The sequence below is a fragment of the Pleurodeles waltl genome, chromosome 2_1 (genome assembly GCF_031143425.1).
Source record: "Pleurodeles waltl isolate 20211129_DDA chromosome 2_1, aPleWal1.hap1.20221129, whole genome shotgun sequence".
Lineage (NCBI taxonomy): Eukaryota > Metazoa > Chordata > Amphibia > Caudata > Salamandridae > Pleurodeles > Pleurodeles waltl.
Window position 1 is genome coordinate 40,981,551 of NC_090438.1, and position 22,118 is coordinate 41,003,668.

Below are 22,118 nucleotides of genomic sequence, written 5' to 3' on the forward strand. Positions count from 1 at the left end.
ATCTACTTCCCACTTTTCCTCAGCTTTTTATTGACATCTGAGAAATCGAGGGCATGTATGTGGTGGCACCAAACCTACCTATCAGTTTTAACTTTTGGACTGCACCACTTGGCTTAATTTATCATGCTGGGTATCTCTAGCACTTAGTTGTGAACAACTACACACAGTTATTTCAAAGATCAGATGTCTGAAGATTGCATACACCTTCATGAAAGGTAAATAACCTTTATCATTCATACTATCTTTTCATGGCCACGCGTCGGTTTGGATGGCCTTTCCCCTCCGCACACTTCCTAGTTAGCTTTTCTTGAGCCCTGTTTTATCCTGATTTCTGTAGTTTACCACATCCTTTATCCATCTTTTTCTCTTCTGATTCCTTTTACTATTTGCCACTCCTTATGTCTCTGATCACGTTACCTGTGCCAATTTCTCAAACGCCCTTCACTTCTCCACAGGTGCAGCTGTTCCCAATGATGACGGCCAAGCTGCCAAGAGGAAATTGTCTTCTCTACCTGCTCCCCGAAGTATTATGCGCTCTGGCCTGAAACCGCCCAGCAAAAGCAAACCCTCAACTCTAAACCCATCACCAAAGCGACCAAGATTAGGTAAAGGTTACACGGAGAGAAAACGGGGTATGGATGTGATGATACAGCAGTATTGTAATAAATGACCAATTGGTTGGAATAAATGATGGTATTAATGCTGAGGATTAGCTTTCATATGTACATATGCCTCACTGCTGCACTTCTAAACCCCTTGGGTCCTGCCCAAAGATTACATGAGTGTTGGAGACTTGCTGAACTGTTGGGATTATACATTTTTGGGTGGATTATCCTGTTGAAAAGGTTTTGTACTTGTGTAGAACCAAAATGCATGCCCACCTGGTTGCAGTCTCACACAGAATTGCTTAGAAATCCCATTTTATTTAGAACAGGCGAGGGATCCATGGCACAACACGGTTCCCCAAATGTGCAGAGTTGCATGTGTTAGTATTTAATAATCTGAGGAGCAGAGTTAAAGGCGAAGGAAGATTTGGTGTCTTGGGTTTAGCAACACCTTACCCAATTACTTGAAATGGCTTAAAATCCATCTCTTTAACATATATCCTCCCAGCTCTGGGTGGTACTCAATATGTCTGTGTAGAGCTGCAGAGAATGAATGTCCGGATTCATTTCTCTGTCCAGGGACATGGATGACTTGAAACTAGACTACCTACTTGTGACCCTCTGGGTGGTTCTGATGTACTGGTTGAAACTCCCCATCGCAATTGTGGTGCCCTCAGACTTTTCCAAGTTTATTGAGCTTCAGAATATCTCTTTTATTCTGCCTCCGGCTTTCCTACAAAGCATGTATCGTGTATAAGTCAGTATTGTGGTAATCTAGTTCCCCTAGACGTTACTTCTCCTTTCATATACAGTTTAGTTTTTTGTAGTACCTTACACGCACTTGGGCTGTTTCAGGAACTCTAGTTTTCTCAAATGTATGAATTGACCATTAGTCAGGTATGCTTATTTAAATGAGACTCAACTGAGGTGAGGCACTTTCTTCCTAGCCTAATCTTATTTTTATTTAAAATTTGCCAATATCTTAGAACGTCTATTTGAAAAGGTAGGGGGGAAAAAGTGTTTCTTTTTCAAGTAGGCTAACAGTGCTGCTTAAGATTTTTTCTGATGGGCACTTTTATCTGTAGATTCCTCACCTTTCGCATTCCCACTGGTGCCAGACTCTATCTGGAAAGTGTTTTGCAATTGCTCCTTCGCACCAGTTTATGGTGCAATTGGATTTTGCCGCAACCTCATCCCACCACCGGAAGTGCCACCGCGAAAGCAGACACTTTTTTATTTTTTTTGCTCTTTAACGTGGATCCGAAGGCCTGCTGTAAACTTTAGGCTACATGCTGCACATGGATAGAGGCTAGTCACTCTTCAAATGTAGCTCCTGTTCGAAGTCCTGGTACTCGTCTCTGTCCTCTGGTGAATTCAAGACAAAGGGAAAATCTTGTCACAAACAGAAGAAGTCCTGACTGGAGTGCTCTCCCTATCACTCCCATTCCATGGAGAGTTCGTGGAGTCAGCATTTTAAGGGTTCATCTTTGTGACAGTCCAAGACTGATCCCATTCCACAGCGGAAGGTGATCTGCTCCTACATTCAAGGGCCCTAGAGTCCGCAGCAGGTAGGGGTCTTCCGAGAAGGCACTGCTGCAGCTTATTTGGATGATCCCTGGTCCCCAGTTGGACATTTGACAGTGGAATCTTCCCCAGTGCCAACTGGCCTTGTTATGCCTCCACCTAGGCTCCCCACCCCAAGTCTGTCGGGTCACTCCTTTATTGAAGGCCATGTTGCTTCTGCATCTCCCTTAGCTCCAGGATCAGACCCCCAATTCCAGTCTTGGATCTATAGTAGAGTTCGGCTAGATCAAAGTCTGTCTTGTTACAGGATCATTAAAGCCCAGCCCATTGCATAGGAGGATTCTCCTATGGTGCCTTTGGCTCATCACCAGTGTCTTGAGGCTTTGTTTACCTGGCACCCATAGGTTGGTCTTACCCCAGGCTTTTTTGCCTTTACCTCCTGCTTTGTTGCTGTATCTTTTTGTTGACCTTAGGACTCTGAGCACTTTACTTTAAAATGCAAGTGCTTCTTCCCTAAACATGGTAACATTGGTGTATACTCAATTGGTATATTCAGCTTACATGCAAGTCCCTTGTACAGTGGTGTACCATATACCCCTGTAAGTTGAATACGACTAGTGGGCCTGCAGCACTGGTTGTGTCACCCACTAAATTAACCCTGTAACCCTGTCTCAGTTCTGGTACTGCAGACCCTGTGTGTGCCGTTTCCCTGCCACCCTGACTTGGCATTTAAAACCTTTTGCCAAGCCTTATAACTCCCCTTATCTTACATATGTCACCCCCTAAGGTAGGCCCTAGGTATCCCATAGGGCAGGGTGCCATCTAAGCAGAAAGCAGGACCGTGTACCTTTTTAAGCTTTTCATGTACTAGTAATGAAAAGGTCCTAAAGGCATTTTGCATTACTGTGAGGCATCCCACTCTCATTGGCCAGCATTAGGAAGTCCGTATAAAATCTTTAAGCTGTAATTACTGATCTGAGAGAAGGAGATGCATCATGTTTAGTACTATTGGAATGGTAAAAATAAAGCCTCTTTACTGGCAAAGTTGGATTTTATTACTATTTTTAAAATGCCACTTTTAGAAAGTGGTCATTTCTCTGCAATTACTGCCGTGTCTGCCTACAGCCTATCTCCAATACACGTCTGGATTGGGCTACGTGACAGCTACACTTGTGCATTCCCTTCAGACACCCACAACATGGGATATTCTGCTAAATCTGCGTTCATCTGCATACTGATGGGTCTTCCTGGGAAGGAGGTTGGGGAGGGTTCCCACATACATCTCCAAGGATAGTAACCAAAGCCCACATAGAGGCTGATTACCTCCCACTGGCCGTCTGGAGCCGGGGCTGACCTGACAGAGGGACCTGTGCACTTCACAAGAATTTTTTTATAATAATCCCCCACATCAAAGGCATTTTCCGGTATAAGTACTGGGCCTGTTGACCCACCAAAACAGTACACCTCTGGACCAAAACAACACACTGCAGGAGTAAAGACTGCTGTGCTGCCAGGATTGCCACTCTGCCAGGATTGACTGTTCACAGGAACTCTTAGTCTGCTTTGAGGTGCTGCCCTGCTCTCTGCCCAAGCCTGTGCCCAGAGTGACTCCAAGGCTTGCTGACTTGCCCCCGGTTCTGTGGGAAATCTCCGGGATATTGAGGATTTCCTCCCAGTGTGGCTGCTACAGGACCTTGCCAAGCTGCGAGTCAGGCAGCTGCATTCCACATTACAGCATTTAACTTCTCAGCACTGAGGAGCCGCACTCAGATCGACCTTCTGCAAGGGGGATTGTTGTGGAGTGTTAACTTGCCAGAGTGCCTGAGGAGCAGCACTTCCTCTCCACCTGCTCCCACCATCACTGGAGCTCAGTATGACCGAAGTCTTTGCCGAGGCGTCTGAGGAGTGGCAAGCTTTTCCCGTGCAGTGGAGTGCTGACTTTGTCCCACGTGCCCCGGCCCTGCAACTTGCTTCTTTGCACCTCAGCCCCGTGTGCGAGGCCGCAGACACTCAACCAATGGAGCGCCTTGCTTCACACGGAGCGACTTGCTCCCCGCAATGTTTGTCCCATGTGCGAGGCCTGCTGACAGCCCCATGGCTGCAACTGTCTACAGAGGTACTGGAGTAAAAGGGGCATGTTGAGTCTCTGTCAATTCTCAGCATTACACCACTGAACGAAATAACAGTAAAGGCTCTAAATGGAGCCCACGCGAACTAAGCATTGCTTTCATTCCTTTTTGCAACAATTGTATTTCGTGACTGCTTAGTGGATTTTTATCGTATTGGTCTTACTTGTTTCTGATAAACATCATCTATTTTCCTAAACCTGTGTGGAGTCTGTGGTGTTTCCACTGTGTTGCTATGTGCGTGTTGCACAAATACTTGCACATTGCCTTCTAGGTTAGGCCTGCCTGCACTGTGCAAGCTACCAGAGGGTGAGCACAGGATCATTTAGTCTGTGTTTCTGACTTACCCCGACTAGGATTGTGACCCTACTTGGACAGGGTGCATACCTCCGCCAACTAGAGACTCCAATTTCTAACAAAGCCCTTCTAAACATTCTACATTCTGATGAGATGGCTGACCCTTCGTTACCCTCTCGCTATATATTAGTGCTAGTCTGCATTTGAATGTTCAGAAATTAAATGAAATTAGACTCCACATTGCTCCCCACATCAATGAAGGCGCTTCCCTTGGAGTGGGGGTCCGTAAAGTGTTGGCAGCTCACATGCCATCTGTGGAACCAACACTCATTAGCTTATACAAATGTTTGTCACTTGGCCATTCAGCTTCAGACCGTTATCGTTCAGTGAAGCCCTGACAGAAACCTTGTTTTTTTTAATCCGTGTTCAGTTCTCCCTGTAAATCGCCCCAATCCTAGGTTTTTTATAGGCCTTTTCCGGGATGATCCGCCCTTCTTACCACAGCACGCCATGCTTGAAAGCCTCTTAAATCCAATATAACCAGAGAATTAAAACCTGTATACCTTTCCTGCTGCCCCACCAGATACAGAATGCATTGATGTTTGGTGAGAGGGTGTGTTTTTTCAAGTTAGGCACTGCAGTCTTTGCTGTTTATGTATTTGGGAGACACTCTAATACCCTTGGAATATGGTGAGCAAGACCTTGCCTGCACTCTGAGAAGGTCTGAGTGTGCTGTATCAGATAGCATTAAGATTGTGGCACTGGCCGGTCTTCGGGAGATTATGGACCATATGACCGGATCCCTGAACATCAGGGCTGAGATGTTCAGAAGACTCAGTCGAGCTGCCTAGGAGAGTCACCTGCACTCAGAAAGAATTATTTGCCCAGTGGGGCTTACCTTGGTAGGTCTGCATGCTACTGCCAAACACTCCAGAGCTTTCACCTTCGGGTTTCCTAGAAGATGTTTCACTTTCCCTGAGACTTTCTCCTTTATATGTTCCCACCTCTGAACATCTCTGATGCTGCTTCTTAGAATTGTGAACCGGGTTGAAAGGGACATGGCTCAGCTCGTTCTGATTGTCCCAGGCTGTCTTCGGAGCGTCCGTATTCTGACCTGCCTCCCCCATCCCCTCCAGAAGGGCCCGCTCTCTCTCCCAAAGAGCAGGATTCTAAACAAGAGAGCACACCTCGTGTGCGGAGGTTGAGTGGAATCAGCGGAGTTGATTCGATCTGCCTATTCAAGTGGTGGATGTTTTTGGCTACTTGCCAACCGTCCACAAAGTCCCTCTGTTCCTGCTCCTGGACTAAGTTTGTGACCTGGTGCGGGAACTGTCTTGTTGATCTGCCTCGGGGCAAAGCATTCTGGTTTTCTGTTCTTGGCTAAGAAGGCTTTGCTGTTGACACTTTCAGTGTTTACTTGATCAGCCCTCTCTGCAGAAACCTCCAGCTGTGATGCCTTTTCAGAAGGGACTTGCATAGGTTTCCTCCTGCACCCACTATTACACCACAGTTTGGCCCTTTCATTCCTGAAGTGCACATCTCTTTGGACTCTGCATAGCTGCCCTTTGGTGTTGCTAAGTGTTAAGAATTTCCTCCTGATTGTAATCACCTCTGTGTTTTGGTGGCGAACTGCAGGCGTCGTCAGTGTAGCCTTTCCGGCATGTTGATGTTCAAGTTTGGCTTCCTTTCTTATGAAAGTGTTGTCAACCCTTCCATGTGGGACGGTTGATCATGCTCACCGCTTTTTTTTCTGTCACAACTCTGAGGATGGGAGGCTTTCCTGTTGGATTCCAAAGAGGCTTTCATGGGAGTGTTCATCCACACGGTCACCAGGCACTACTGTATCGACTCTTGGGAGGGTTGTATTTCCTGCTCAGTTCCTGTTAGTCCATCTAGTCAAAAGGTGAGGAATCTGCAGTTAGAAGTATCCATCAGAAGCCCAAGGTGCTTGACTTCATTAATACCCTTTCTGATGGATACTCCTCTAAAGATTCCCTGCCGCACTCCCTCCTTGTTCTGTGGGATGGACCTCAAGGTGTTAAAGTTCCATGTTAAATTCTGCACACTCAGTTCTCAATCGGTTACTGATGCTTAGTGTCTAAGGTTGCTAAATGCTTTGTTGTAAACTGATGTGAGCAGGAATGGGTGGCACTTACATCTGGCTGTGCACTGTCACCACTGGAGGCAGGACTGGGTTGCTATGGCTTTGGATTGTGCCAGCTATCGACATGAGCAGTTGCAAAAAAGTTTCCAGATCTAGTCTGGCACCGGGGGAATTCAAAATGTGAGGAATCTGCAGTTAGAAACTGGTGTATGGGGAATATATGTCTGTGTTGCAGTGCAGTGCAAGGTGTTTTGTTTTTAAAGGAAAAAGTGACTTCTGAATGAAACTTTGATGCATGCGCATTTTTGTTTTTCAGCACCTCCTAATCTGTACTCAGAACCTTCCACTTCCAAAAGACCAAGCCCAGGACCAGAAAAGGTTGCAGCTTACGCAACCCCTGCCAAACTGGAGACTCCAGGGCCTGGAATAAAACCTTTTAAGAGAAGTCCTCTTATTGTGGGAAAACCTAATGCTTCATCGCAATCCGAACGCAAGGCCTGTCCTGAAACAGAGGTACAAAGAGCTGAGGCCGAATCCGTTTCAAAAGCCTCTGCTGTTGTGGAGGAGTCGGTGACTGAGCAAGAATCAATCCACAGATCTCATTCAGCTACTGAGGAAAGAAGGGCTGGATTGCAATCTATCCATGAAGATCCTTGTACAATGGAAAAGTCACCAACCAAATCTGCTATGATCCCCGAACGCTCTGCTGATGTGAAGGACTCGGTGATTGTAGCCGCACAACATTTGTGGGTTGACTCTGGCTCAAAGGAACAAAGTGCAGGGTTGCAGTCTGGTAATGAAGCTCCTTGTACCAAAGAGGAGTTGATGGCTGAACCAGAGGCAACCCACGCAACCTCTGCTGCTGGGGAGGAACTGAGGGCTGGCCCTGAAACAATGCATGCCAATGCAGTTACTGCAGAGGGGAGAAGAGATGGGCTGGAACTAATCGTCGATATTCCATCGATGAAGGTGGAATCCATGACACTGTCAAACTCCACCCTTCAAACCCCAAATATTATAGAGGGAGCAAATGTTGAGATGAACTCAGTCTGCAGACCTACTGCGGTGAACGAGTCTAGTGCTGTGCCCAAACACTTTCACCAAGCTCTTGCTCCTGTGGTGGAGCCCATGACTGAGTCTGGTTCACTCCACACAATCTCTTCTGCTGCTGAAGAACAAGGTGCTCAGACAGAACCCACACCCCAAACCCCTGTTCAGGAACAAAGTGTTTTCCTGGAATTAATACACACAACTCCTGTTGGAGTGGAGTCAAGGAATGGACAAGAAACTGTCCCCAAAACCCCAACGTTAATGGAGGAACTAAAAACTGAACTGCAGAAAAGCACTGCTGCTATGGAGGAACCAAGCAGTGGCCAATTCGGAGGCTCTAAAAGTTCCCCTACTAAGGCTAAGTCCAGGACTGAGTCTGAATCATTCTACATAACTCCTCCAACTTCAAAGAAAGTGTGGCCTACATTAGACTCTATGTACAATAAAACTCCTTTTGCTATGGCCAAACAAATTACTGAGTCTGCATCCTTCTATAAAACACCTGCTACTTTTGAGAAACAAATCAATAATGTAACCCCAGCATTCGTCTACAGAAATCTTCCAGCTTCAGATAAATCAAAGAGTGACCCGAAAACAAACCTTCCTCCGTGGATGATGAAGAAACAAACAAATGGCCCACACTCGAGCCTAAATGCTGCTGAAACTGAGGAGAAAGCAAGCTGCTGGATGGAATCCATTCATGAATCTACGTTAACGGAACCTGAACCAAAAGCAGGCCCAAAAACGATGACCCAGACTCTCTCTTCTACTACAGCTGCTCAAAAGGAAAACACCAACTTTGTTCTCAGCCCTTCTCCTAACATACATAAACTCCATACTGAAGTGGCCGCAATCCGCAGATCTCCTTCGAAAAATGATAAAGTAGTGACTGATGAGGACAAAACTGCTTCCAACATCGATGAGACGATAACTGATCTGGGTTCAATCCACAGAACGCCCCATAACTCTGAGAAGTCTCTCTCTAGTGGGATTACCCAAAATACTCTATCCAGTCCTGCTCATCCTGCCTTCGATAGCCGTGCCGGGGAGAACAATGGAGCGGATTCTGTGCATGGACCAGTCCACCCCCCTCCAGCCACTAAAACAGGTAGTTACAACTACTGTCCTTTTGTGGAGGGTATGAACGCAGAAGTGTACTGTATCATATGCATCCAGATCTGTCGACTAAGTTCCATCCTTGATTTTACATCTTCTCTCTTTAAACTTTGTCCTTATGGTAGAGCTCTGTGATGTGGTTTCAAACATGTACCCCTCAGGTGTGTGTGTGGTACATGAATGAATAATGCTGTCAAAACGTTTTGTGAGTACATGAGGCTCCAAATGGTGTTGCCTCCATACAGAACTCAGAAAATGGTGCCCGACGCGCATTCTAGAGAAGATTGTCCACTGGATGTTGCTGGCCTGAGGGACACAAGTACAACTCTATTGTCCCAGTTTAAGATGTGATTGAAGAGCAGACTGATTGAATGGCATTGTGGCTTACTGATGACTTTGTTCTGGTGATGTTGGCGTATACGAATAATTGCTGCCTTAATCCCACTTGGAGCGTATGGCTTAGTGTGAAAGCATCAGACATCTATTACCATTTTAACAGATTATGCCTATGTCTTTCCAGACGACCAGTTGCACCATAGCTACTGTTGAGCAATCTCTTGCTACAATGTATGCATTTCCTCAGCCACTGTCCTGAATAAGAGACACCAGGGCAGGGTGACCACATTTATAAACTGGCAATTTTGGGAATCACTGAACACCTGGCCCCTGCGAGACCATTTTCTACTCTGGTCTGAAGAATGAATAACACAATTTTATGTGTGTGGAGAATAGTGCGGTATTTAACACAACCGACAAGGTAATACATCTTAACCAGAATTAACATTTATTCTTCTTGTTTGATAAAAGGAAGTCTTCTACACATTCCATTAGTTTGTTTTTTTTTTTTTTGTTTTTTTTTTAAACGCAAGATCCTATGAGAATTTGCTGCAATGGTTCGAAATCTCAGGCTCCATGTTGTCATGCACAGCCAACACGTGTTTCGTGGTAAAAACACTGCTTCTTCAGGGGTGTAAAATAGCAGGTTACCAGCTTCAGTTATATAACCTAATTATACAGAAATTCAAACCCGTAATTATAGTCACGTTAAACATCATAATAAAAGATGAAATTCGGTTTTAAGGGTAAGCCATGTACAAAGACTACCTTATTGTAGTGTTGTATGCCCTCACAACATAAATCTTTTAGGGATTTACTCTTCAAAAGATAGAAAAGAAGCTAAGAAATATTAAAACCTTGAAAATGTGATTATAAAGATATTAGTCCACTAACCTAACCTGCTTGCCTCTAATATCTTTGTTAGTACAGTTGTTCGTCATCAATAAACAGCAATTGGAAGGTCCGCTGCCATGCCCAGAGGTGCTCGGCTCCACCGCTAAGGCGGAGGAGCATCGCTGCACTGGAGTATCATTTTATTTCTCCTGGGAGAAGGGATTGGACTGGGCTGGAGGGAGGGGACAAGAGAAAGGGGTATGTGCACTATAAAGTGCGCATGACTGTCTGACCATGTTGGGCCGGCCAAACAGACCTGCTCACTTTTCATGTTCTCTACCTGGCTGTATTGCACAGCTGAGTGGAGAACATGCACAGGCTCCCACTCCCAATCTGAGCGGCGAAGCAGGCCGCTCAGACCAATCACGACGCTGCTGTTGCTGGTAGCAGCATCAAGGTTGGCAGGGAGCCTGGTAACAGGAAGAGGATGGAGGGGAGACCGTCATTGAGTGGCCGCCACTGATCATCCCCCGTAATATTTCTGATGATCTCTGCATATCGCTGGCTACAGTTTACCCCACACAAACATTGTAACATCTACAGATCAGACAACACGAGTTCCATTATCATGCTCTCAAACCAAGCCCAACATTGTGTGTGTGTGTGTATATCAAGACAAAAAATAGTCCCCTAATGTGCCTTTTTACCTGGTCAAATCCACATCTAGTCACTCAAGAGTCGCTATGAATGTGCTCACCATTATGTCCAGAAATGAAAACTAAAGGTATCCAGAGCATAAATACAAATGCTAACTATTTGGAAACCTCACCTATGGGAAGGCCAGGTCTCGAACCTTAGTCCCGTCCATTGCTGTATCACCTCATCGACCCAACCTATGTTCACAGGTTTAGTACAATTACTTCTACAATCCCATTCTAAAACCACCATTCAGGACTCCAAGTGAAGTGCAAATACAGAAACCTCGCCTAAAGGAAAGTCCGGTCTCGAACCGTGGCCCCATCTCTTTGTGTCCTCATTGACCCAATCTGTTTACAGGTTAGGTGCATCGACTTCTACAATCCCTCATATGTAAACCACCATTCAAAAAAGGTATTGCACGCTCAATCAGGTCAAACAGTGTGTACATGTGTCCAGTCCAAATAGAGTCCTCTAATGTGCTGCCTTACCTGTTGCTATCCACAGCTAGTCACTCAACACCATGTAGCTACAGATGTGCTCACAAGCTCTCCAAAATCTGAAGACCCCAGCCAGGTTTATAGGTACAAGAAGTTTTAAAAAAGAATCATTGCTGGTTCCTGAAACAATCAGGGAGGACCCAATAAAAATAAAAAGCAACATGTTCTGCTACATGAATGTAAAGCCCAACTGGTGATCAACTCATTTACCTGAACTTCTAAAGCACAAACTTGCTGCAGACATGAAGGTGCAAACCTGACTCTGAGACCCAGGCATCTGAAATCTGTGTCCAGCATTAAGCGTCTGACATTTCCTGACAATTACTTTACTGATTAGTCATAATAGACCAATCCACGTTTTAACAGGATACACTTAGGCTCAGTAAGGTGAAAGTGGGAGCGTGGCTGCTCCATCACTGCTAGCACCTCACTCGAGAACAAAGATTCTGTGCCTCATCTTCAATACATTTTTAGGTTTTGCTATTGGGTAATTTGACCAAGTAGACAACCACTCTCTCAGAACTGCAAAGTAAGATTCACCCACGTCTGTGGGAAGAAGGGAGAGCAACCAACTAGTGCCCCAGTGATGAAAATAAAATACCAGTAAAGGAGAGCTTGCTCTGCCTCTGTGTGCTCACGAGCAAGTGATGTAGACCTTTTTCACTTCTAAGTGCTGCTGTCTGTATCGGAGGGCACTCGTCCCTACAAGAGCTTAAGAATTATCCCAGGAAAGCAGTGGCACCGTATGAAACACCCTCTGCATTTTTGTGCTTCAGAGTTTCTTTCCCTTGACTCTGCGACCAGAGTTGCCTCTATTGATGCCACAGCTCCCCTTCAGTCTTGTGCAGTTCTGGTGTCTTCGCACAGGGTGAACCAGAATTCTGAGCTGTCCCAGACAAGGCCTTTATCTCCGCAGACTTGAATGGGCGGAAGAGGTTTCCTCCAACAGACCCAGTAGTCCAATGAAAGTTCCATGAGCCCAGAAGATGTTCTCTATTCGGTTCTCAAGGTAACTTTAAGGACTTGTCCTTTTGTCACGTCGCCCTCCTTCGGCCCCTCTACCTTGTCCCGGTTACCTTCTATTTAAAGTTGCTCTCTACCTCTGTGCAGGTCGTATTGAAACTTGTTGTAGTCTTTGAACTCTGCTCCTACCCGGTTGGGCAGAGGACCGGTGCCGTTATCCAGCTCTGTTCTGGTGCTGTGATCAGTACTGATATGTCTGGCTGGCTTTCCTGCCACCTGATGCTGACCTCACTCAAAAGGTGGCATTTTTCCAGGCCGTGCCCCTGATCCCTCTAGCTCGGCCACCTTCAGGCCCTAAGGAGTTACTGGACCTGTGGTAGGACCCTCTGCAGAGGTCTCCGCCCTCTCATTGGCCCGCTATGGACAGTCGGTGTATTCAGTCTTCGCTTGAACATATTCTGCTCTGTTGCCGAAGGCCGTGTGCAGTTTTTTTGTCACTGGTGTTTGCTGGTTTGTCCTGTGAGCACGTTATGGAGACTGCATGGACATCCCAACAGCTATTTAGACTGTCTCATTTAGCTGATTCCCCTGTGGGTATCTTTCTATCACATAGGTCAACCTCCTGACGGCAACCAAAAACCACCAGTTTGTTAGACCTTTTGCGTATGCAATCTGAGGGCCTGATTTGGATTTTGGCGGACGGGTTACTCCATCACAACTGTGACAGATATCTGGTCTGAAATGTAACTCCCTTTATATCCAATGGGATTTAGGTTTGGGCTGACGGGATATCAGTCACCGTTGTGACTGAATAACCATCCGCCACTATCTAAATCAGCCCTTAAGTGTTGATCGATTGCTGGATTGTTAAATTAATTAATTGATTTTTGGTCTCCTGAGACAATTTTGCAGCAGGTTGAACCATGTGATAAGAAGACCCATGGTGGGCTCTGTTCATATAGCTATTACTGACCATGTGGGCATAAAGGGTGGGTGTGCGTATGTGTATGTATGTGTGTGTGTGTGTGTGTGTGTGTGTGTGTGTGTGTATATATATATATATATATATATATATATATATATATATATATTAGCAGATGCTCCTCTCTTAAATGTTGTAGGACGTTGGCTCTGTATATACAATCTCAAAGTGAGAGATGGTGTGTACAGAGTCCAAGGGTTCCCCCTAGAGGTTGATAGTGGCAAAATTAGATAATCCTAATGCTTTATTTTGTGGTGTGTGGTGGAGCAGTAGGCTTCTCAGAGGGTAGTGTTAAGCATTTGTTGTACACACACAGGCAATAAATGAGAGCACACTTAATGACTTAACTCCAGGCCAATAGGTTTTTATATAGAAAAATATTATTTTCTTTATTTTAGAACCACACAAGTCAGAATTTAGGTAAGTACATACATTGAAAGGTACTTCATACAGGTCAGTATGGAACTTTGAATTAAAACCGTAATGTACACAGTTTTGGCAAAAATGGCAATAAGCTATTTTAAAAGTGGACACTGCAAAAATCAACAGTTCCTGGGGGAGGTAAATAAGTTTCTCAGGAAAGTAAAGCACTTACAAGTTCAGTCTCCTGGGCATAGGCAGCCCACCGTTGGGGGTTCAAGTCAACCCCAAACACCCAGCAACACAGGGCCGGTCAGGTGCAGAGGTCAAAGGAGGGCCCAAATAGACCTATGGAGAACAGGGGTGCTCCGGTTCCAGTCTGCTGCGTCCTCAGGGAGCAGACCAGAGGGGTTTTGTAGAGCACTGAGGGGGGCTTCTCGGGCCAGCCACTGACTGGGCTAGGATGAGGCCGTCTGCTGGTCACTCCTGCACCGGTAGTTGGTTCCTCTCAGTCCTGGGGGCTGCGGGTGCAGTGCTTCTTCCACGCATCGGGCTCCTTTGTTACCGGGCAGTCGCAGTCAGGGGGAGCCTCTGGATCCTCTCTGCAGGCGTTGCTGTGGGGGTGCAGGGATGGTCGACTCAGGGTGTCCACGTCGTTGGAGTCGCCTGGGGGTCCTCTCTGCGGTGTTGGTTCTTCTGGACATGAGCCGGGGGCATTGGGTGCACTGTGTGAAGACTCCTGCTTCTGGAGTGAGTCTGGAGTCTTTGGAGATGGTTTATTTGTTGCAGTTTTGGACAGAGCTGCTGTCCTTGGGAGTTTCTTGGTCCTTTAGGTGCAGGTCAGTCCTCTGAGTCCTCAGAGATCGCTGGTCCCGCTGGATGAGTCACTGTGCAGGTTCTCTGAGTCTGGAGACAGGCCGGTAGGGCCGGGGCCAAGTCAGTTGGTGTCTCCGTCGTCTCTGCGGGGCTTTCAGGTCAGCAGTCCAGATTCCTGCAACCTGAAAAAAAGATTTCCTGGGTTCAGGGTTGCCCCTAAATACTCAATTTAGGGGTGTGTTTAGGTCTGGGGGCTAGTAGCCAATGGCTACTGTCCTGAGGGTGGCTAAACCCTTGTGGGGAGGGGGGGGGGACACATCCCTAATCCTATTGGGGAGAATCCTCCAAAACAAGATGAAGGATTTACTAAGACAGGGGTCACCTCAGCTCAGGACACCTTAGGGGCTGTCCTGACTGGAGGGTGGTGACTCCTTGTTTTTCTCATTATCTCCTCCGGACCTGACGCCAAAAGTGGGGGCTGTGTCTGGAGGGGCGGGCATTTCCACTAGCTGGAGTACCCAGGGACTCTGCAACACCAGGCTAGAGCCTTTGAAGCTCACCGCCAGGTGTTACAGTTCCTGCAGGGGGAGGTGTGAGGCTTTGTTCCTGCCCACAAAGTGACAAAGGCACTCGCCCCATGTGGTCAAACTCGTCTGGAAGTGGCAGGCTGGCAGAAACTGGTTAGCCTTACAGTAGCAGTTGGGTTAACATATAGGGAGCATCTCTAAGATGCCCTCTGTGTGCATTTCTCAATAAATCCCACACTGGCATGAGTGTGGATTTATTGTGCTGAAATGTTTGATACCAAACTTCCCAGTATTCAGTGAAGCCATTATGGAACTGTGGAGTTCGTGTATGACAAACTCCCAGACCATATACTCTTTATGGCTACCATGCACTTACAATGTCTAAGGTTTTGCTTAGCCACTGTAGGGGTATAGTGCTCATGCACATATGCTGTTACCTGTGGTATAGTGCACCCTGCCTTAGGGCTGTAAGGCCTGCTAGAGGGGTGACTGATCTATGCCATAGGCAGTGTGAGGTTGGCATGGCACCCTGAGGGGAGTGCCATGTCGACTTAGTCATTTTCTCCCCACCAGCACACACAAGTGAGGGGTCCCCAGGGTGGCACAATACATGCGGCAGCCCTTAGAGACCTTCCCTGGCATCAGGGCCCTTGGTACCAGGGGTACCATTTACAAGGGACTCATCTGTGTGCCAGGGCTGTGCCAGTTGTGGAGACAAAGGTACAGTTTAATGAAAGAACACGGGTGCTGGGGCCTGGTTAGCTGGTCCCAGCACACTTTCAATCAAAACTAGCATCAACAAAAGGTAAAAAGCCAGGGGGTAACCATGCCAAGGAGGCATTTTCCTACAAATGTGTAGAGACCAGATTCACTGAGAAAAAGCTGGAACACCAAGAAAGGCACAGAGAAAGCTGTACAAGATGACAGAGGCTTTTAATAGAGGAAAATTCAAACAAGCTGCGGAAACCCAACCTCATCTAAAATAGAAAGAAAAAGCAAACCAATCCCAACACAATAACCCTAACTAGAATTCAGAAGCAAAGACCAGCAAAAATCATAAGTCCAGTTTTCTAACCACAACACAGACAAGGACTATACATGCCATTTAGAAGGCGCCCCTCCTGAATGTGTACAGACCAGTCTGGTGTTCCCCAGTGCTGAAGAGGAGTGTTTGGTCTTTGCAGGGTGTAGGGATCCTTGAAACTTCCTGTGAAGTCCCTCCTGCTGGACTCGTGCACCTGCCTAGTACACCTGGTAATGTGTGTTGTGAATAGCAAGCATATTCCTTCTGGTGTTAGCAACAATGTTTTCATTTAATATGAACCACAGGTCCCTCACCTTTTTGAATTCTCCATTCTTTCCGCCCTCCAGGAACCAGACTTAGTCAAAAAAGTTTCCTGCAATTTTTCACTGAAAAAACCCAAATAAATACAAAAAATGTGATTATATTTTGACTACCCACCTCAAGGAATAATCTCAACCCTTGTCAGGGTGAATGACCACTAAACTAAGTCACTAAACGAACCTGAGCTCAGCCCCCTGTTACCCGCGGCACGGAGCAGGCTGGCTTATCTGAGTGCAATGTGTATAGTATTCATGCAGTACCAAAACAGGAATAAAGTCAAAACGCCACACAATAAAAAATCCCTAAACTGATTAGGAAAATAGAGTAAAATCTAATTAGCACAATGAATCCAAAATTACAAAAATCCAACAAGGGGAACCGGAGGTATGAAACGCGATGCAAACTGTTTCCATGCGTTTTGTTGTTTTGGAATATAACCAAGTAAATATATTAAAGTGATTGGTTAATTTTTAATTTTAAATAGAAGCACGAGAGCCACGTCCTCCTCGTTGCAAACATTTTGTCTGGACACTTTTGTTCCTTGCAGAAACAAACTGACTTTTGTACAATGTTTACTTTAACCCCACAGTGCCACCTACTGAATCCTAAGGTAATGTACTCGCGATGGTCGTATAAATATTTTTCAAACTCGTTTTTTTTTTTTTTTTTTAAATCACGTATTTATTCTTATTCAGTATCCGAACGTGATTATCTCTCTCTCCCTCTTTCTCTCTACATATATATATAATAATTTGATAACTGCATTCGAAAATCATTTGCTTTTTATAATATTTAGACTACCTTAATTTTTTTTACGCCCTTTTTTTGTCCATTCCAAAATAACATTTAAAAACGTAATAATGCCTCGAATCTTTAGTAGCTAAAATAGTTAACATTCTTTAAACTAGTTACAGAACCCCTTTTGTATATGAACGGGTTAGCTTTGTGCAGGTTTTTTTTGTTGTTGTAAAGGCGACACTATCATCTAGCAATGTGCTTGAAAACCTCTCCCATGGATGCCACGAGTAGGGGAAGTGGCATCACACACCCTTTGACCTTTACTTTGACACACACACACACACACACACACACACACACACCCCCAGAAGGACGGACACACACACACACACACACACACACACACACACACACACACACACACACACACACACACACACACACACACACACACACACACACACACACACACACACACACACACACCACCCCCCCCCCCCCCCCCCCCCCCAGAAGGACGCATAAGACATCCATCTAAAAGCATATTCTTTACTTAGCTGCCAGATAGGGTCATATTTCAGCTAATTGTACCCCATTTGTGATTGCGCTAATAGTGAATATTATTGACTATTTGTGTAATATAACATTTGACAGAGAGCCTGGAAAGTGGAGCTCCAACCACCGTTCATTAGAATGAGCTGTGCCTGTCTTCTAGGCACTGATTTTGCCACCACAGAGGCCAGGGGTTGCAAAGGTAGAGCCAAGGGTCGCAAGGAGCAAGCCAGGGGTTGCAGCTGCGACCCCCTAAAGGACGTTCATGCATGTTCCCAATTTACAATGCTTATGTGAGCTTTAAGTGCGTTGTAATTTCAAGCGTTGTAAATGACTTTGCAGCAATAAAGTGCATGTTGATGTAAATGAATCCCAGAAAAGGTAATATACCAGCGGAGGAGCCCATGCAGCTCTTATTTGCAGGACCGCAGTGGCCGTCGCGCGCCACCACTGTAACCACGAGGCAGGCCCAACACTCTATTGTGAGAAGACCCAACCCCAGCAACCTGGTGCAAATCAGTTGAACCGCTGCCCCACAACTCCGCCCTTCCCAGGGGCTCTACTCGCATTAAGATGTGCTAATGCCCTCCACAAGCAGATTGCTACCCTGATGTAATCTGCTTGTCTGAAAACAGGCTAAATGACTTCTCGAGATATCATGGATTCCCTTCTCCCACCAGGCTACTGTGGCGTAAGAACCGATCAACTAAGCAATTTAGGTGGTAGAGGGGCTATTCTTTTCCAGGAGTCCCTCGTCATCAGTCTGAAATTCTGGCACTTCTTTCAAATGCACGAAAATGGCATTCATAGCAAATCCATCTCATTCTACCTACACATCATTTTCAGGTCCTCAAAACCCTTGGATAACTTCATGGAGCACTTCTCCAAACATTTCTTCTTAAACTGGATGCTAACCGCTAATAACATCTTCATCAGAGACTTCTATAGCGATAGGGGGAAACCCTGACTCAAACATCTTCCAAGAACTAGACCATGTCATGAAGATCCACCACCTCAATCAGCTGTCTGCCTTCCTGGCTGCTCTGTAACCTCGCACAGACGTTCGGGGAGCAAGAGTTCCTTGACATGGAAACTCCAAAATTCCAATCCTCTTTAGCATTGAAGCAGTTCTTCTAAAGCAGAACCCACTTTTTGGAATTCTTTGCAGCTAGATAGGACTCGTCCGTGACTTTCAGGAAAGGCCTCAAGACTTATTGAAGTGTTCTCAGCCCCAAAGGCCACGCCAGTCCTTTCATCTCCAGTTGAAGCACCAGTTTGGGATCCAGAGCTATCTCCTATTCAATCTCTGCCATTGCCATGTTCTTGCGGATGGTAGGGAGCACTTCCTTCACCGCCTTCTTGAGAGAAGGGCAGCCTCCCTCAGGAGTCTGCCATCGTCCTCGAGATTCCCTGAGAGAAAGATGAAACACCAAGGAAGGCACAGAGAAGATGACACAAGTTGTTAATAGAGGAACATGTAAACAAGTTGCAGAAAACCAACCTCTCATCTAAAATAGACACGCAAAAATAGAAACAAAAGCAGACAAATTAAATTCCAATACAATAATCCAATCTTGAATTCAGAAGAAAAGGCCAGCAAACGTTTTAAGTCCCGTATCCTAACCAGAACTCAGACCTGGTCCAGTGGGCGAAGAAATCAATTAAGCCGTTCCTGAAACTTTGAGACGCCCGGATGATCAGACTTCGAGGCCTTCAATAGGAAACCAGTGCTGTCTTCAATTTGCACGACACCTAAAAAACATAATTTGTTATTAAGAACCATGTTTTGTCGTCTGACAACTAGCTGCCCCGACATTACATAACCAGCCATTAAAGAAGGAAAGTAGTTTACTCCATTTTGCGAAAAATGTGACCTTCAGAATAGGGGTGTGTCTTGCATGTACATGTAACTGTTTTCCTCTACTTGTTTGTTACTAGTGTTTCCAGGAGGCATGTGGGATCTGCAGGTCCTGCTTCTCAAGGAAACTGAGCGGAGTTTGTGAAGACTCCCTTTTTGACAGAACTACTGAAGGCTCGAGGACTTGTTTCGATCAGATTTGGACCCTCGCCCACCTCATCTTCAAACTGGCCATTGCTTGTATGTTCATGAATAGAATGTTAGTGGCCTGGATACAACCTCTTGGACATAATTCCCACCATACATAGTCTCGCATTTGTAAGGGTTGTGCTTGATCTTTAATCATCCATGGTTCAAGCCAAGTCACATTTGCTCACTGAGTTTTGCAGCCTGGGCCTGCATCTCTGGGGCTCTTGTAGTATTTTTGTAAAGTGATGCTCTGACTGATGCATTGTTGGCAACCTGTTGTAAGCTGTGGTCCACTCTGCTGGTGAGTTGGCCTGGGGTCTGACATTGAGGTCCCTCAGCACAGGGTGTCCGCAGTACAGTGCGCAATCCCCTGAGAAATGGCCAGTGAGGTCTTTCCAGCCAATCCAGATGAATTCAAGAATGCTTGTGTGCGGACAATAGTTGATGTTCATAATATAACTAAGTATGTTTTGAGAGCCAATCTGGATTCGCATTAGTGTTGTGCTCCAACTTCATACATGGATGCACTCCGCAGGATGTTCTGGGCCATGCAAGCGTCCCTTCAGGATATGCTTTATCACAATTCTTTATTCATTTTCGTACCATACAGAATGCACCCTTGATGGATCCGCAGGAACATGCACGTACAGTTGTAGAACAAAATGTTAATGAGGAAAGAGTGACTATTCAACGCTTCTAGTGTGGAAGAAATGATGAAAGAAACCCCTAGGTATACATACGACCCCCCCCCCCCCCCCCCCAAGCTCCTGCATACAAATAGTGATTGCATCATGCAACAATAGTTAATAGACAAATACTGTTGTAAAGATGGTATAAGCCAGTGGTAAGTAGAATGGAGTAGTAATTCTGTTCCCCCGTTAATGTGCACCTCATGTATGCGGCCAGTGAACCCAGTGCTTCCGGGAATAATAGCGGGCAACCTTGTCTCATCCCATGACCGATCTCAAACATGTGGGAGGAGAAGCCTCCACAGTTGACTGAAGAGGTGGGAAAAGTTATACAGCCAACAGACTTTGCCAATAAATGGAGTTCCCAGGCCCAAATGCTCCACGACCCTAACTGGGTTCAGCCATTCCACGCTATTGAATGAATTTTTGTTGTCAAGTGAGATGAGAATCTTTTATTCTGTCGTGTCTGACCGTTCACAAGATATGGTCCACTTCCAGTGCAACCATGTCCTGGCTGGATGTACTGTAACGTGTTATGGAGGTTTTCACCAAATTGCAGGACAACATTGCCACCATTAGAAAGAAGTCTGTGCATGATTGGGTATCATGTGAAGGTGTAGTCTCTGTCTCTGGGGTGAGTTAGGCTCCAAGTTTCAACCAAAGTGTGGCCATGGATTGTATCGGAGAGTATGTATATTTTGGGTTTGCTGGACGTTGGGGTTTCCATATTTGTCTAGGAGCAGGTAAAAGGGTAAATTCAAGTGACTCATTTAAAACACTTCAGCCTTCTTACTTTTACCTGATCACCATTCCATCTACAAGGCACTTCTGGTGATGCCTGATCTCGAGGACTCACCTTTCCTTCAGTGCACTTTGTCACAATAGGATCTTAATTTGGTTCTTACTTTTTTGATGTGCATACCTTTTTGAACGTATGCACAACTGCCCTCTCTTGTTCAGACTCCTCCAGTGCACACTGTTCCTGTACGGTCTGATCCTGACAACATTGTACCAGCACTACGGTGGAGCCATCCGTGGAGGCTCCATCTTTTTGGTTCTGATTCAGACCAGTCTTACCTCCTGGAGATGCAATAGTGATAATTTCCTCAGCATTACTAGGAGAATTTATATATGGACTTAAAGGAAGCGAGTGGGTTTGATACTATCCCTAATACAGGTTTGATTTTTGCCCCGGGGGCCCATAAGAGGAGTCTGCTTCATTTGCTGTAGGGACGAGATGAGCAGTTGATATCCTGGGCCTACAACTGCCTTCTGTTGAAGTCCAGACAAATGTCCAGGCAGGTGGTCCGATGCCACAGACTGGCACCCAGTAATCTGGGTTTTGTTATGCAGCATCCCAGTCTTGAGAGTTTGCTGGTGGAAGCCTGGACCAAAGTGAATCCTAATGCATTCCGCACTATTCCTTAGGCTGTTAAATGCATGCCAACTGGGACATGGCCATCGCGATCTTGCCTCTAGTCCAAGGCTGAATTTCGGCCTCTTTGGGTCAAAACATTCAACATGGTCACGTTGCAACCAAATACATGATCTGTGTTTGCCTGGATAATGCTGGAGGGCTTCGGCTCAGTGTATTTCTCGGTGTGCTGTGTAGGACTGTCTGTGACATGACTTCTACAGCTCTAGGTCCAGGACTTCTATTCCTCTGTCTGCTCTTTGGCTCGGGATCTGTGACTTGCTCTTCTGGACGGTCTATAGCTGGGGGTCTGAGACATGCGTTTCTAGTGGCACATACCCATTCTGTGGGAGGCAGGATCAATACTTCTTCTCAGGATGGCAATCCATTCCATCGGACAAATGGGTCCTCCAAATCATCCCGCATGGCTGTGTCCTTGGGTTTCATTCTGACCCAGAGCAGCTCATCCCACATTAGAGGGGGTTTCAGAGGAACAC

At 45.9% G+C, this 22,118-nt stretch overlaps 1 protein-coding gene across 1 annotated transcript in view; it reads left to right on the forward strand.

Moving 5' to 3' along the window:
- LOC138260930 (uro-adherence factor A-like) overlaps positions 1-22,118 on the forward strand; it is a 312,276-nt gene that overhangs the window by 172,380 nt on the left and 117,778 nt on the right. Inside the window, exons 5-6 of the mRNA XM_069209459.1 lie at positions 456-605; positions 6,973-8,814. Coding sequence (XP_069065560.1) covers positions 456-605; positions 6,973-8,814 — 1,992 coding nt within the window. The remainder of the gene's footprint in view (positions 1-455; positions 606-6,972; positions 8,815-22,118) is intronic.